At 40.6% G+C, this 18,182-nt stretch overlaps 2 protein-coding genes across 2 annotated transcripts in view; both read right to left on the reverse strand.

The window, feature by feature from the left end:
• The window catches only part of pbdc1 (polysaccharide biosynthesis domain containing 1), a 284,354-nt gene that overhangs the window by 99,828 nt on the left and 166,344 nt on the right, over positions 1 to 18,182 (reverse strand). The window lies entirely within an intron of this gene.
• The window catches only part of gfra2b (GDNF family receptor alpha 2b), a 98,082-nt gene that overhangs the window by 14,729 nt on the left and 65,171 nt on the right, over positions 1 to 18,182 (reverse strand). The window contains exons 6-7 of the mRNA XM_051378531.1: positions 3,496 to 3,605; positions 1,811 to 1,951 (exon numbers count right to left, since the gene is read on the reverse strand). Of these exons, the coding sequence (XP_051234491.1) occupies positions 1,811 to 1,951; positions 3,496 to 3,605 (251 nt within the window). The remainder of the gene's footprint in view (positions 1 to 1,810; positions 1,952 to 3,495; positions 3,606 to 18,182) is intronic.

Genomic DNA, 18,182 nt, shown 5'->3' on the forward strand with positions numbered 1-18,182 from the left:
TGAAGTGTCTATAATAAAAAGTGAGAGAGCTATTGATGAAGAAAGGACCACGTTAGCTCACTGGGTGTGTGTTTGCAGTGGGGAGAGGTCGAGGTGAAAATGAAGTTGGTTTAAAGTGTCTATGAATAAAAATGAAAAAGCTTTTGACAAAAATCTGAAAAGCTCTCTCCGAACATGAAGCTTTATTTAATCTGATGAAAACGTTTGAATACTATATGACTATATACCTTTTTATCTTTGAACCATCTTCAAAATGTCTTATTAACATAGATTAGCCTAGCCGTGCTCAGACAGCAGGCTCAAACATTCACATGAGTAGTTTACATACAAAGATGATAAAAAGATGCTAATTCATATCGAGCGACGCAAATGGCGTGAACACTGGAATCATTGGCTGCATTTGTGATTTAATGCACGTTGAAAATATTGACCTTTTTCATTGTCTGCAGAAGAGAGCCGGAGCTTCTGGGGGAACAAACACGTTTTTTAAACTTCTAAGATTAAAAAGTGGATTTATCTTCCTCCGTGGATCGCAGCAGGTTGAGAAGAGAGAGGACTTCATATTTATACATAGAAAAGGAGGAGAGGAAGTTGGAAAATATGTGTCTGTTATTAATTTTACTAAGTTAGCATAGCGCTGATCAACCAAACTCCATTCAGAAAACAAGCATTTTAAAATTTTGCTCAGCATCTTGCAGACAGTCTGAATTCAGACTTTGCATTGAATTGCTACAGTTTCCTCCAGAACTCAGATCTTCACACACTGTGAGGTCTGAATGATCAGATTCCCATAATGTTTAATGCATGGTGAACACAAAGCTCTGATTATACAGTGTATTGACGTGGTTTTTCTTTGCTACAGGCATATTTGGCACGTGGATATGAATGTATATGTTCACATTAAGACAGCGGAGGGTGTTTGTTTGACAGAGGAGGAGCAGAGGTGATATTGGAGCTGGGTCACTGTTATTTAAAGACAGTATCTAGGGATCCTCAACTCACTGTCTCACCGTCCTCTTCCTAACCTTTCTCCTCAGTTATCTGACTCACTCTCTTTTTTCACTTATATGCTGTACACACACAACACACACGTAACTCCTCCGCATTATTCAACCCTAACTCTACAAAAAATGCTCAAATGCAGACAGAGATGAAACTGTTTTCGACAGAAATGAAGTGGCGAGTATTCAAATATAATTTAAGTCACTTTTCAAGCAAAAATGTCAAAAATTAGCTGGTTCCAGCTTCTTAATGGTTATATATATGAGATTAAAAACATTAATACAGCAGTAACCAACTTTCTTTCCATAATGTTGTCAGGTACAAAACTAGGATTAAAGTCAGCTTACATTGCTGCCCTTGGTCATTGTAGTGCTTTTCACTAATATTTTCACATCTAACGAAAACGGTTTTGATGAGTTGTCATTGTTTCGGTCTGAGATTCTGGTGCATCTCAGGGCAAGTACATTTTTATATCTATAACTTTAAAAAGTGAGAAGTTCTTTCTTTCTTTGTCCTGCAGCACATTTAACTGACTATCTTTCGGTTGTTTTGTTGGTAAGAAATAACAAGAAGTCTGAAGACATCATCTTGTGCTCTCTGTGATGGACATTTTCCTGTGTTTCCTGATGTTTAATAGACCAAATGATGTTAACTACAGCCATAAACCTTATTCTGATCTTCCAGTCAAACCACTGATGTGACCCAGCTTTGAAGGATTTTCTTTCCGTCTTTATATATTTTAATCTTTATGGCTGTGTCTAAATCTGTCCTCGTCATTGTGGAGGTGACACGGCAGCGGAGGACTCACTGAGGCAGGTGTTGTGTGTGAAGTCCCGGTGGAAAGCGTCACACTCGGGCTCCTGATTGCTGGTGCCCCTGCAGGTACACCACAGGCTGATGGTGATATTGGAGGGGCTGCTGTCGCTGTAGTTCGGCGTCACATCTGAGCCTGAGAGACAGAGAGAGGCAGAGAGAGAGCGAGGGGGAGGCAGTTAACGGTGGGGAGGAATAAGAATTAGGATGGAGATTATCCAGGAAGAAAGGTAAAGAGGATTTTTGTAAATTGCGAATTGAATCACTGGATGATTTCCAGAGAGGAAGTGAGTCATCCAACAAAGACAGAATAACAGCAGCGGCTGTAAATTCTCAACTAGATGACGTTATTCTAATAATGGTTCACTCTCTAGTAATAATACCACTACAGTTATCATAATAAACTCAGTTAAATGTAAATACAGAAACCAGAACATTGAACCACCAATCTGTTCTTTTTTAACATGAATAATGTTTTGACAGAATATGTGAGGTATTCATTTACAAGGAACACTGTACTGTTCCATATTTTACTGTATTAATACATGTTTTTATCATCAAAAGAAACAGTTTTGCCATATGATGCTATCAGCAATTTACAGTTTGTAATATTAAAAAAAATTGACTTTATTCCATATAAATTCCTCTAGACTTAGACTTAGACTTAGACTTCTCTTTATTGATCTCTTTGGGATGACTCCCTTTGGGATGACTCACTCAAGGAAAATCTAAAATGCCGTAAAAGATATAAATAAAGGTTTTGCTGTGAGATATCTCTGTTTAACTGTTAACTTTAACCTATTTAGAGTTTAGTCTTTTACTGTCATAGTTTAACAGTAAAACGCTGTAAACAGGACACAATCGGCCAGAATGCATCTCTTTAATACGGTGGCTGAGAGGTATCAACAAATGGCAAAAGTGAGTGACAACGGATGTTGACAGTGAAACGTGGCGGATTGTTATTAGACTGTTATTAAACTGTTATTAGACTGTTATTAGACTGTTATTAGACTGTTAGTAAACTGTTATTAGACTGTTATTAAACTGTTATTAGACTGTTATTAGACTGTTAGTAAACTGTTATTAGACTGTTATTAAACTGTTATTAGACTGTTAGTAAACTGTTATTAGACTGTTATTAAACTGTTATTAGACTGTTAGTAAACTGTTATTAGACTGTTATTAGACTGTTATTAAACTGTTATTAGACTGTTATCAAACTGTTATTAGACTGTTAGTAAACTGTTATTAGACTGTTAGTAAACTGTTATTAGACTGTTATTAGACTGTTATTAAACTGTTATTAGACTGTTATTAGACTGTTATTAGACTGTTATTAAACTGTTATTAGACTGTTATTAAACTGTTATTAAACTGTTATTAGACTGTTATTAGCAGCGGACTTATTGCCTACTGATGTGTGGAAGAGAGTTTGAGGAGTAACTGAAACGCTGTTTACTAGCAAACTATGATTACTGCGGCTGGTTAAATATCAGTTTAAAGTGACTTTTTGCATTTGAATATTAACAGCATCAAGTCTCCATCAGCTAAACCTGCTTATCTGGTTTACATGACATTTTAAGGGTGTGATTGCGTGAGGATTAAAGGCCTAATGCTCTCTGCTGTTGAGCTAACAACCTAATAAATACTTAACTTTACTTTGAAAGTCATCAAACTCACCAAGGAGGCCGACGTAGGACATGAGGCAGCCATGGTAGTTGTCATGGGGGCAGCTGGTGACGGTGTGAGATGTCATCTGGCAGTTCATGTGGAAATCTGCGAGCCGAGACCTGCAGCAACAACAAAAACACATCGGTCAGCATCGCATTGAAAAGCATTTCTGGTTGTTTGGTGAGTTTTTCTCTGCTGTTGTTTCAGTGAGATTCTACAGATTAAATCATTTTATGGGTCTAAACTGGAAATTAGGATCGACATATAAAAGATGGCCGTCTATACTTCCACCCAAAATATCCCGGACTAGTGATCGGGGTTGGCGCCACGGTAGCGATGTCCCGCCCATATGCCTGGCTGACTCAATGGCAAGCACTTAACTGTTGATCGTGATGCTTTTTTAATCTTAAAATAACAAATTAAAACAAAACTGATGACAAAAATGAACACTTGAACAAACATCAGCGTGATGAGAACGCCCTAAAATGACAGAAACCATCTTTGGGAAAAACAATAAATATAAGGCAGAGCAGAGCGACAACACATTAATCTGTTTGTGGTCTTCATCATTTCAACATAAATCTCACAGTTTTAATAAATACTGTATATTTGTGTGGTGTTAATTAACAAATTCCAGGGAGTCCTGGACCCTAATTATTCATAATTAGTCTTTATTTATTTTATATTCTCATGACTTCATTTACTTATTCCTTCTGTATCTTTAACCCCCGTTCACAGCACGTACGTAGCGCTGTAACTTTGTGTTATTACTGTGTGAAATCCTTCTGCAATGTCCTAAAAAAATGAACTGAAAAAGATGAAAAAGATGCAAAAGAAAACCTCCTGTTGGAGAGAACAGGCTGATTCATACAGTAGTTTGAGAGATTATCTATATTTTTCTGCAGTACCCACCACATCATGCATATGTTAATGCACGAGGAAACTGTCACAGCCAATAACTGTACAGCCACTGAGCTTAATGTACCGCCTGTCCTAGTTCTGTTTCACTGTCCTGTCTCTCCTCTCTTTGTCTCTCTCTCTCTGCTGTAGTTCCTGAAGCTGCTTCATCTCTCCGGCGCCGCTCTTTGTCTTTGTCGCGTTGCAGTGAGAGACGGACGGAGGGGAAGTGAGGTGAAAGATGTCGTATGGTCGGATCAGCGGGGTGACAGAAACGTGTGATCCCGCCACCGTTGCTCCCTCACACGTGTGAAAGTGTTTGCTTGTCTGTCTGTCGGCTGCGGAGGTTGACACAGTTTGACAGGCCTGAGTGCTGTGCACTTGACTTTCAAGCAGAGGTCAGTGTGTGTGTGTGTGTGTGTGTGTGTGTGTGTGTGTCGGCTCTGGACAAAAACATTATCCACACTGACAAACACACACTTTCTTTCCTCTTTCTTACTTTCTGTTTCTCTACATAGATGAGAGCAGTCCAGAAGCCCCGCCCACTTTTGGTGAAAAGCCACGCCCACTTTTGGGTGAAAGCAGTTGCTCTAATTTGACTAGCACTAAATGCAAATTCAGAGGTCTTTATGAATTTAATACCATAAAATAAGAATGCTGTATACATTTTAGGCTATTAGGAGCCAAAATCTGTTATATGTAAAAAAATAAAAATAAATGCTTATGGACGAGTGTCCTGACATACAGCTACCTCGTTGAATCTCATATTTCTCCCATCGCTGGAGTTCCCAGTCAGAAATTTCAGCTGGAACGGCCATTTTAAGTTAGCAAATGTAAGCAAAACACAGGCCAACTAGTTAGTTAATCTACATTAGTCATGATAGCTAATGTTAGCAAAAATCTAGCTAACTATGCAGCTAACTAGCCAGCTAATGATTGTGAATTAGCTAGTTAGCTAGCATTTTACTAAAGATTTTCTTTTGTTTGCACTGAATATATTGTGTTGCTAATGTAATAATTTTGCTTAAGATGTGACTATAAATATATATTACAAAGTAGGTCAGCTCAGTCTATGTGAATGAAGTTAAAATATCCTCTGCTCCACAGTGTCAGACCGAACACACGCTCAGTAACATCATTAACTAACCTGTGATGAAGTGCTTGACACACACTGACTGTCCATCATTGTCACACACACACACACAGTGACACCTTCATCCTTGGCCTGTCAGGGCAGATTGCAGCGTGAGGGAGTGACTCAGATGGCCGGAGCGCCGACCACTGTGGTGTTTGTGTTTATTCCAAACACACGAGGAGTCTTCACACGCACGTGTGTGACGGAGATTGAGCTGAGTGAGATTCACTTTGTGCATCAGAGATCTTCAGCTCTGTGCTCTACTGAACAACGTGGCTCTTCCATCTTTCTAAACAATTTAAAGTCTCCATGAAACAGAAAGCAAAAGTTGTAGTCCAGGGCAACATTGTACTTCCTGTTTGCATCCCATAAAGCACTGGTTCCCAACCTTTTCCTCAAGGGAGCCTTTTTCTATCAGTCAGTAAACTGACTCATATTTTATGGATATTTCATATTATTAAAAACGAGTGATTTCTTCTCAGAATTAAATCTATTGTGGATATTTCTTACACACTCTTAAAATTGTTGAGAACTTTCATGGCAGCTGACATAAAATTATTTAGTTTAAAGTCCCCCCCAGGTTGGGAACCACTGCCACAAACATCCCAAATTATGGGGACTGTAGTTCCAAAACTGCACAGGGGGAAGCACACTGTCGGACCCTGCCACTAAAACATACAAAACCACTGTTATGGTCCTTTAAAGGAGCCCCGCAGCCATGGTATGCATGCATTAATGTCCTGTGCTCTACAGTTCTGCTTTAGGGAACAACCTCTGAGTTAAATATGTTTAGTTTTTCATCTGGTTTTGCTCCAAAGTCCTCTTGTTATGAGAGTCTGGAATCTAATTCAGAAGCAAACCTCTCAGGTCAGAGAGAGTACAGTGCACGCTCTCTCTCTCTGATTAGTTCAGATGAATCTTTAACGAGCCCTGTGGGGAGATGAGAAAGCTCAGGCAGGATTTGATCAAGTGGTTTCAGAGGCGGTGAACCGACCACCTCCTCCGCTCCGACGCTGCTGCTGTCTCTCGCCATCATCCCTCTCTGACCTTCATTTGTCACCTCGCCTCTCAGACAATTACAGTGCGTTGTTTAAAGATCAATTAGTGTCTCATGTTTTCATCAGTGCTAATGTAAGCTGTTCTATCAACATCTGTCACAACTTTTACAACTCCAGTGTTCACATTGTACATATTATTATATATATATATTAGATATTTTAGACTGGTCTGTAGTGATTCACCAGTCAACAGAGTAATAGTATAATGCAGGGTTAGGGGTAGGGTGATCAATAACTAAAAGGTTGTTAATCACTTTAACAATTGGCCCCTACCAGTGTTTTCAATAACAGAAACTACGACCTTTGTTCTCAACCTGTTCTTTATTGTTGAATGAGCAAAACCAGCAACCCTTCATTAAAGAAGATTTTGACTAAAACTAATTAGCATTTTATTTTCATTTTCAAAATCTAAAATAGCTGAAAAAATGAGCACTGACCCCTACCGACTGGTTAAGAGTAGTGTTTTACTCGCTAGCTATCTAGGAAACTAATCTACATTAACCATTAGCTATTGGCTACTGGCTACTTTGCTAGTGTTTTGCTACAGAGTAAAACATTAGCTAACTCATCTATATCAATCGTTAGCTGGCATGTCACATCTTAGGTTAGCTAATGTTTGCAAAGTGCTACCACTAGCTAGCTCATTTACATAAATTAGTTGACTGAGGATTGCTCAACTGTGATTGGAGCACAGAGGAAAAGGGGGCGGGGCTTATGAAGAGTTCATTCCTGACTAGGACATGTAGGACTAATTTGTAAGGAATTACAGATTGAGGCTCTGTTCAAACTAAAAATCATGAATGAATGTAGCGTAAAGCTCATCGTCCATTGCAGATTACGCCGTCCTGACGCTTTAGACAAACTAACGTTGCTGTAACATAAAACAAAAGGGTTGCGTCAGTATGTAAAGACGTGGTTAAGCAGCTGTATGAGGACGCACACACACATATAAACACAGATTTAACATCCTCCCACACCGAGCTATTTGCTCTCGTGACGTTTCCGTGAGAGTGAAATGTTCCTCGGTGCATTCGCGATGTCTCCACGCTGCATGTGATGCTCTCAATTATTCCAGTGCAGTCAGTGTGTGTGCAGGAGAAGGTGAAGAATATTAAAATCAAATTACAGCGAGGCTGAGTGAGTCCAAATGGCCTTATTACCGACTGTCAGGAAGCACTACATACTGAGAATGAACACACACACACACACACTACTGCAGCAAACACATGCAATTATCTCTGATGCAAACACACATTTAAAGCTTTATAATGGCTTCTATTCGCTCACACATATGAAGGCATGAGGGCTGTTTGCTGTCAGAGGAGCAGCTCGCTCTCTCTCGCTGTGACCCTGAGATGTCAGTCATGGTGTAACGGACTCAGAGATCCCTCGAGTGTTATTCAATTATCATCTCTGCATTAACAGGATAAACAAAACACACACACACACACACACACACACACTGAATATATTTCAGTCTTCTTCCAGCTCGTCTCTACAACCATAAAACAAACATTTAGCATTATTTAGCATAATAAACAGAAAACTACATCTCAGTGTGATGAAAGTGTCATCTAGCTAGGATGTGCTACAGGTTAACTAGTTTACTAACTCAGTCATTAGCTAGCTAGTGACATCTGATAGCTGATGTTAGTAAAACTCCAGCTAACATCAGCTCTACGTCACAACTAGTTGCATCTGAAAGTTATTTTTAGGAAAATGCTAGCTAACTAGTTTGCTAAATCTCCATCAATCGTTGGCTCAACTTCATAACTTCATAACTTCATTCGCTAACTGTATCTGCCGTCAGCGGGCGACAGAACCGGGCTCAGCAGCCGGACCAGGATCGAACACAGCCTCCTAGACTGTCAGGGAATACAAGTACAAGTACAGGTCATTCACAGAGTTTCCTGATGGACAGATTGATCAGTAGCCAACTGCTAACTGCTGTTAGCTCAGTCAGCCATGCAGCTAAGCTAACTGAAATCACCTCCCTACTGGCGGTCTCAGAGACTGTGTACGGGTCCGGCTGCGTTCACTGGAAAGTGGAACTCTGCTTCTTGTTTCTTTTGGACTTTAAGAAAAGAAGAAGTTTTTGGATTTCACACTAAAATCAGCATCACCTCTCTCCAGTTTCTGCATCACAACTCGTGTTTGTCTCCGGGGGTTTTAGATCTCATTACGTTGTGCAAATACGACACAAAAAGTTTCTGTTTGTTCTAAATATGAACATCAGCAGCCGCTCGCGGCCTCCTCTGTGACTGATTCTGTCATTACGCTGCAAATTATATGAAAACCCGACACTGCTGAAGGTATTTGTTGAGACGTCTTTAACCTCAATGCACATGTGCTTCCCTCATTTATTGTGTGTGTACATCTGCCTGTGTTTGGTGATTAGCTGCTTTGTTTTGCCTTGATGTTCTCTTTAATTAACAGTCCCTAAGTGGGAGCGCTCATTTGCATATTTCCATATTTGCATAGCTTACGAGTTGCCGCTCTCGATCAGCATCAGGAGAGATTGCCTTCGGTCACACCTCCGGTGACTCTCTGCTCTCCGTGCGGTTAACGTGCTTTATTTCCTCTCAAAGACTCATCGCCGGCTCCCGTAAACCGAGCGGACGCGCCAGGACGAGCTCGGAGGAAATGAGATGAAACGGGGGGAGCACACAGTCACGGGGAGAGTAAGCGAGGGGGCCTGTTGCATCAGTGGCGTCCTCTGTGACCTCCAGAAAAGAGGCAGCTATTTCCATCACGCCACCACCTCACCTCACTGACCGTGTAATGGAGCGATGCAGTCGCTAGATTGGCTTCCTCGCCTTAAAACACCACCCCGCCAGCGCAGCCACTGCCGGCTTTGGGAAAGCAGTTTAGCTTCAACGCCTGAGCGCACGGGCGTGTGTGTTTGCATACATACCACCGTCATTAGGGCGAGCGTTCGCCGTTTGATGGGGGTCATAAGGAACCTGATGCACATAAATCCTCACAGCCACCAGATGTGTCCCGATGGAAACCTCCAACGAGTCTATCAGGAGTGAAGTTGTGTGTTCCCTGTCTGACCCCGCGGGAGGGCGGAGAGGGTCAGTTCACACAAATCACCAAAATGTGCAGGAGTGGGAGGATCGGCGCGATGCTGCAGCTGATAAAACCCTGAACTATCTGCAGGGGTTAGAAACACATTGACCTCAGGATGCAGATAACAGGTTCATATGTTCATTTCTTCTGCTGTGGTCCCCACGATAAGTTCCTCTCCCCTGTTGGAGAGGTTGGAGTCATTGATATAATTTGACAGTATGTTTTAACAACAACTCATTGTCATTGTCCCCGTATGTATGTATATCTTGTGATACATATCTGGTCGCAGAAAAACAAAACCAACGTTAAACTGCGTTCAGGAGCTGCTCCTCGTCCCCGGGGCCAAAGTATCAGAGGATTGTCGCAACACAGACTTTTTCTCTTGTAACACAGGAAGTCTCCTTCGCTGCACATGCTAACTGTACTAGCTGCTATTGGCTCCAGAGCACTGTCCATTGGGCAGCGGTTGAATTGCTGCGCTGGTATTCGCTGCTGCTACAACCTTCTACCTTTCATAACAATCGGACTGGACAGTCCTCAGTGGTGGTACTAATGTCCATGACGTATAATAGCCAGTGTGGAAGATTAAAGAGTAAATCCATCTATGTTAATGGAAAGAAAGAAAAGTAATTCATTAACCAGTCAGAGCTTTCAGGAGGTGAACTTATTGAATTATTAGCAGAGCTTCCCTGTGATTTTAAGTCGTACCAGTAATTTGTACAGAATGTTCGCCGCCGCGCTGTAAACTTCCTTTCATCTCTTACATCCTGTCAGTGAAATAACCTCGGGTTGTAAAAGTCCCATGTGAATTCAAATCGTTTGTAATTATTATTTCCAGTGCAAGAGAAGCTCTTTGCTGCTGCAGCAGTCAAACTGTCCATGTTAGAACATATATTAATAACGGTGGCAGATTTAACACCAACACCAGTGATTAATTAGTTCCTTACACTTTAACTCGTCTGTTTTTGGTTTAAGAAAGCTAATAAAGTCCAAACTCTCAGAGTATCTTTCTGATTGAACGGAGAGAGCTTCAACAAACTCTTATTTTGGTGACAAACTGATAAAAATGAACTAAAACTGTGAAATAAACCAGATGGTTGTCGGTACTTTAATCTACCAACAACGTCCCCATCAGGAGTCGAGCTAACCAAATATTTTCTGTCACTGATGGATCTTTTTTACAGTTCAGGTGAAACAGAAGTCAATATAGTACAGAAGGGTTTTATTGCTGCTTTTGGCTCCTGCCATCCCGGGGCTGAGTTGGCTAATGTTAGCTGCACAAGCTAAAGCCATCTAACATTACAGTCACCGTAACAGTTAGCTTCTTTTAGTCCGTCTGGAAACTCCATCAATCACTGATCCAATCTGATTCAAAACTCGTTTGTATAAAATAAAGAACTGTCACTTCCACCAGCAGACTGAACATTTCTTTATACTAAGTACTGAAATCACTCGCGCTGCTACAGTTAACTGACACATTGTGGCCGAGGGTTAGGTCAAGATTAAAACGAGGGGCCCCGGCACAAGGTTACTATGATATGTATAAAACATTTCTCTGTCTTTTATTACAAACTAAATTCAGTTAAAAGGTATCCCTACTAAAGTAAAGAGAAAGTCTATTAAAAGTAAAAGATAAAAATAATTAGGAAAATTAAACTAATTCAAATAATAAGAGTAAAATGATTAAAACATTTTTTATTAAAAAGGACAGGATTGGTTCGACAACACAGGAAGGCAGCGGGAGTTATGTCACCAGCTAGTATGGTGTCATCCCCACATGTTAAAAGGTGGGGGCACGCCTCCAAATACGCAACCATCAACACTCATACTGATCTAAAAATATGAGTGGGCAAACACATTAGCCTCCCAGGGACTATTTATAAAGCAATAATAAAAAGATAAGTAAAAGGGGTTAATAAATACAAAAACCATGCAATCAATATATATAAAAAACATGTAAAATAAGTGCCATAGAAAGTAAGTGCTTGAAAATAAATTAGTATACACACAAGAGAGAGGGAGGGGGAAACATTTTTTTTCCCTCCCTTGTGTTTGTCCGCCCATACACTACACTACGCAGTCATACAATACAATCATTCCCAATATATATAAAAAAATAAAATATAAAAAAAAAAAAACAGAAAAATAAATAATAATAAATGAATAAATAAATAAATAAATAAATAAATAAATTAATTATTTGAATAGTCATCTCCATATACTCAGTCATGTATATAAAATTAAATTAGGGTTAGGGTTACACACTGCTGCAGTGTTTTGATAACATAATAATGAGGTCCTGTAGTTCTGCTCGGACCTACAAATCCTGTTCTCAAGATCTAATAAAACATGTTTGTTTGGTACAGACGCCAAAAAATTATGATTTTTGACAATTAAAAATGAATTTAAAGAGTTTATATTCTGTTCATTCTAACGTTAATTAACATAAATAGCGTTCATTTACCTTAATAATTATTAATATCACCAACAACAAGACACAATAATCTGAATCTCTACCGTCTCTACTGTCTGTACTGACACAATCTCATTATCGGATGTTCCTCACACTCGTGGCAGTTTGTTCTTTGATCCGTTGGCGGGGTGACCTTTCGCACGGGGAACATACATGAAGATAGAAACACGACCCACTCTCTCCTGCGTGTTTTCCTGCTGTCGCTGCAGGGTTTCAGAAAGCAAAGTGTCCGTTCAGAAGATTTCAGGAGGCTCGTATGACAGAGCGTCATTAGAAAGCAATCAAGTGAAGTGAAGACGAACTGTGAGAGTAACTGATAGTCCGCTGTGTATTACAGCTTCAGCTCTCTGCACTGAACACGCTGTAATGTTCAACGTCTGAGGATTTCTAACAGACCGCAGCAGGAACTACAGCGGGGGGAACATTAGAGCTCCAGATATCAAAATCTGCTTTTCTTTCCTCCAACATGAAGAAAACCTCATTGAAACACTGGATTTATTTGTCATCTGCAAAAGAATAAGAATAATAAAACTAACTTTAGTTAACTTTTATTTGCACTGTGAAAACAAAATACCCAGTAAATTCAATTCAATTCAATTCAGTTTTATTTGTATAGCGCTAATTCCTAACAGACGTTATCTCAGGTCTAGACCGAACTCCTTGACTGAAGCTTTGCTACTAACAGCATCTCCACTCTCGGGAAAGGTCAACGCCAGGGTCCCGCCACAAGAGCATCACGTTAGCGCAGCGACATGATTTACAGCGCACCATCCAATCTACAGTTAGCGTTAGCGCAGGATCATAGGTTGGCCAAACGTTTGCACATGATTTCTGTGTTTGCTGTATTTTATTTTCCCTCGAGAGGCTGTTTATGTCTTTTCAATGAAAAAAAAAAATCACCAAAATGTAACAGTGTGGCCAAACATTTAATACAACTGTATTAAAATCGACTTTGAATCTTGCTAACATTACATTAGCTGTTTAGCTCGTAGCATAGCGTTAGCTTGTGTGACCCATCCATCCACCTCAACTGGACTCTTTTACACTATGTCACCTGCCACAGATGGTGTTTGCTGATAGTATAGACCAGTTAAAGGTCACCCTAGCTTCCATATGACTTTCTTGCTGTAGTTTATTTGTCCACACTCTACACTGAAGGTACGTCTCACACAGAACGGTTCTATTAATATGGATGTGTAGCGTCTCAGCGTTGACCTTCTGGCTCCCATACAGCAGCTTAAAGCTTCCCGGCGGACTTCCATGTAAACAAATGTTCACATTCAGCTTCACACCAGCTGTCAGCATCCTTATAAATGTGTTGAATGATTTTTCCTCAAAACATTTGCAAAGCTCATATTTTAAAGCATGTTTTGAAACCTGCATTGCTCACAGCTGTCTAATACATTCTTGGCACGTTCCCGGCTTTAAGGTTGGCCAACAGCATTTTATCAGCTGTGAATCGAATCCCTTCAGCTTTCCACATTTCACTACTGTACAGAACAAACTTCATATTTTAGGTCAGAAAGAACTAAAACTCAGTTGAGATCTAAAGTTTTTGTTGGATTAAAAGGCAGAAACAGTATCAGCATCATTCATGTTGACAACCTGCAGAATGAGCTGAACCACTGCAGCCAAATACTGATTCACAAGTAAAGAAAACCCTCTGTACTAACCTTAGCATGGACCATGGCGAGGGTTAGGGTTATATTCCTTCAGACAGGACTGGCTGAAACAAGTTCCTTGGCTGAGGTACAACAAAGGACGTAATGCAATGCACTGCGTGTACTGTCAGGAGTGCGGTCAGAATATGGCCAGAAATAGTGCATTCGTGAGCGGGTCAACAACGTTTCATATCGAAACTTTAAAAAAACATTAACATGTCTAAAAAACACACGATATGCCGTGACGAGTGTGTAGAGAAAGTGGCCCCTCTCCCAGCTGTTAGTAGTAATCATTATTATTATCATTAATAATTATTTTACTTGAAATGTTTCAGTTTGAAATGCTCAACTTCAGCTCAGTGAAGCACTTTAGACACTTCATTTTTCTTTTTATATGTAATTGTGCTTCAAATAGTGACAAGCATTTCTCTACACCTTATTCTTGTTTAAAAATCATTCACATTATATGAAAGTTATGGAGAGCAATAAAAGGTGACCTTATGGCATTAAAGGCAACGCAATGAAAAATTTGGGTGCACCTAAATTTTGTGCTGGTGCACCTAAAAAAAAAAGTTAGGTGCACCAGTGCAACCAATGCAACCAGTTAGTCTGGAGCCCTGGTTAAGGTCAGAATATCAGGGTATACTAATCAGAGGCAGAGTGGGGCGGGTTGAGCCTTCATCATCCTAGAATAAAATATTGCTTTATAACTTTATAACTGTATTCAGGGATTTTGGTGCAACTGGATCAGATTTCTGGTTTTCCTCCGGCTGCTCAGCTTGAACTGACTTTAATCATTTCCTGATGGACAGACTTTAACTTGTTGCCAACTGCTAACGTTAACTGATGCTAACTGTAGGGGTCATTATAGTGGACACTTTAACAAACATCAGCTTGACAAGAACAACCTTAAGTTACAGAAACCATCTTTGGGAGTTTTGCAGCCACCATAGTTTCTCCTCCACGTTTTGAAGGCTGAGTGGTATTCAGTTGGTTGGGTTTGAGCATAAATACATCCTGACTTTCTGGCCTCTGTTTCACTCGCTGCTACAGAAATGCAAACATTATTTTCCTCGTGTGAGTCTATTTGACTTCTAATTATAATCTGCAGTCCTCTTGTAGCATTAGAGCGTGAACTTTCACAAACCGGCAAGTACAAAGTGAACATTTCATCTATGGTGCTCACTGAAAATTAACTGTGAATTAAAGGTGTGACTGCACTCTTATTTGAAATGCAAATTTTTTTATATTTTTTTTAAATAAGAGCCTGGGTCCAAAAACCTTTTAGAGTTCTCTGTAGGTTTCTCATGCATTACTTGTGGCAAAGGACATATTTAATTACTCTTTCTGTCAATCAGAGCGGTCCCCGAGCAGTCACTTCCTCCTGCCTGCTCACATCAACAGCGGGAGACGAGACCGCCCTCCGAGGCTGTCAAGACCCAGAGGACCTGCGGGATTCCCGTGATTAAGCGGCTCTCTGCTCTCCTTCTGAGGGTAATGGAGGCTAAAATGAAAAGCCTACTTTGGGTTCCTTTTTACAGGCAATCAAACACGATTCAGGCTCCATGCATGATATTGGGGCGAAGCATTTACCTGCCACAGAGTGCACTGTTGTCTAACCGGGACAGAGCTCGTTAGTACTTTTTGGTTGTTTGGCGGTGATCTGTGGGCTGTTCTTGTGTGTGTGCAGTCGTATTCCAGATATTGACTATCTGTGCTGCTCAATCAAAGAAACACAGAGCACAAAGAAGGAGCCTGCAATGCTTTTCTAACAGCTGTGTGATGTGTGAGTCTTCCTGTCTTCTGCTTTCTGCCTCCTTTGTGCTGAGACGGGAGGGAGATCTGAAACACACCCAGGCTGCACACAAACTTAAGGTCCAAAGGATTCTGGGTTCGGCTCAATGTGGAATAGGGATGTTCCTGGCGACTAATTTCAAAACGAAAATATAAATTTAGACTAGTCGACTAGTCTAAAAGTAGGAAAGCCGCACACACAGCCTGGCTTAACAGCTGCTTTATAATGTGATCGATTAATTCAATTCAATTCAATTTTATTTGTATAGCGCCAATTCATAACAGAAGTTATCTCAGGACACTTTTCAAATAGAGCAGGTCTAGACCGAACTCTTTATAACATTATTTACAGAGACCCAACAGTACCACCATGAGCAAGACCTTGGAGACAAGGGCAAGGAAAAACTGCCTGTTAAAAGGCAGAAACCTAGGACAGATCCTCCGGCTCTAGGTGGGTGGTCGTCTGTCTCGACCAGTTGGGGTGAGAGAGAGAGAGAGAGAGAGAGAGAGAGAGAGAGAGAGAGAGAGAGAGAGAGAGAGAGAGACAGACAGACAGGTGCACAGCAACAACAGTATTGGCAATGGCAATCTAGCAGGACTTGCCATGTCATCCTAACCTTCCATACTCGGGATATTTTCTGTTCAACTCCAGCTCCACCATCCTCTGTCCCTGAATAATCTCTAGCTGAGGAGCTGTGTGAGGTTGGATGGTACAGAGTGAAACCAGCTGCTAGAGTCCCAAAGCAGGAACCAAACGTTGGACTAGAACTTCTAAAGTGGGACAAAGAGGACTCTTAAAACCAGCGGGGGCATTAGTGCAGGGACAGGGCATTAGTGCAGGGACGGGGCATTAGTGCAGGGACGGGGGGCTGCTGCCTGCTGGGGCTGAATGGAAAGACGCAATTAATCAGCGTTGTTGCTACTAAAATATAATTATTATAATATAACATATAATTTGTTTAACTGACTGGTATTTCTTGTGTCGACTAGCAAGATTAGCAACGTTTAACCAACTAACATCCCTAATGTGGAAACAGGAAGCTGAAGCAGTGACGGACTGGGAATGAAATCAATAATTCTAACAATTCATGTAAAGTTCACTGTAGCACGTCAACCTTTAATGTCCGCCCCATCCAGGCTGTGATTGATCAGTTGATGTAAGCTTACATTAACCCTTGGGGCCCGTCAAAGTCCGTCCACTAACAGTAGTTGTTGTTTGTTCCACTAACAGTAGTTGTTGTTTGTTCCACTAACAGTAGTAGTAGTTTGTTCCACTAACAGTAGTAGTTGTTGTTTGTTCCACTAACAGTAGTTGTTGTTTGTTCCACTAACAGTAGTTGTTGTTTGTTCCACTAGCAGTAGTAGTAGTTTGTTCCACTAACAGTAGTTGTTTGTTCCACTAACAGTAGTCGTTGTTTGTTCCACTAACAGTAGTCGTTGTTTGTTCCACTAACAGTAGTTGTTGTTTGTTCCACTAACAGTAGTTGTTGTTTGTTCCACTAACAGTAGTAGTTTGTTCCACTAACAGTAGTTGTTGTTTGTTCCACTAACAGTAGTTGTTGTTTGTTCCACTAACAGTAGTTGTTGTTTGTTCCACTGACAGACTCAGGTTGTTATTGTCAGTGTCTGACAGCATTATTGAAAGGATCCCTACAGAGATAGACCTTTAGTTTAACCACAAACAGCCGTAATATCACTATCACTCTCCACCAGACTCCAGAGACAAAAACACAGATTTTACCTTCAGAAAGTTAGATGTGAAATTATTTGCAATGGCCGCAACGTAAGGTAATGATAATCCTTAATAAAACTCTGACCAACCAAACCAACAAAGGCAACAAACACTAGCCAATCACAGGCAGTTTAGGGCGCCCTTCAAGGGAATGTCGGTGGGGAAAAAGCTTTATGCTGGTGTTTAGGGGTGCGTACGTAGACTCACAGCTGGCTCAACCTAACAATAAACTCTGTGAGGGGACTGATGCTGTGAGTGTTGGGTGGGAATCACCTTACAGAAGCTCAGCCTCATCCAGGCATCACTTCACTCGCTCTCAGTGTTTGTTGTCTGCAGCCAAAAGCAGCTTGCAAAGCAGAGGAGGTTGTTGTTTACATGTGCTGGTGTTTACAAGTTTATCTCTGAGCATGTTGAAGCAGCATGAGGGACTGAGCCTAAACCCAAAGTCTGACAGAATACGTCAGAAACACACACTGAAGGTGGAAGACACAGAAAGTAACAATCTGTCTCCAAAACACTCGGATAACGTATCGTTAAACAATCAATCAGAAACAAGCATCAACCTTTGGTTTAGTTGGTAGATAAATTAGGTCGTATTTGATATATTTTACTTATATTAGTAATTAAAGATACCTTGAACTCTATCACATGTACGTACGTATTTTTGAGGTCCACTAACAGTTGTTGTTTGTTCCACTAACAGTAGTCGTTGTTTGTTCCACTAACAGTAGTTGTTGTTTGTTCCACTAACAGTAGTTGTTGTTTGTTCCACTAACAGTAGTCGTTGTTTGTTCCACTAACAGTAGTTGTTGTTTGTTCCACTAACAGTAGTTGTTGTTTGTTCCACTAACAGTAGTTGTTGTTTGTTCCACTA

This window comes from Dicentrarchus labrax, unplaced genomic scaffold (assembly GCF_905237075.1).
Source record: "Dicentrarchus labrax unplaced genomic scaffold, dlabrax2021, whole genome shotgun sequence".
In the NCBI taxonomy this organism is placed as follows: domain Eukaryota; kingdom Metazoa; phylum Chordata; class Actinopteri; family Moronidae; genus Dicentrarchus; species Dicentrarchus labrax.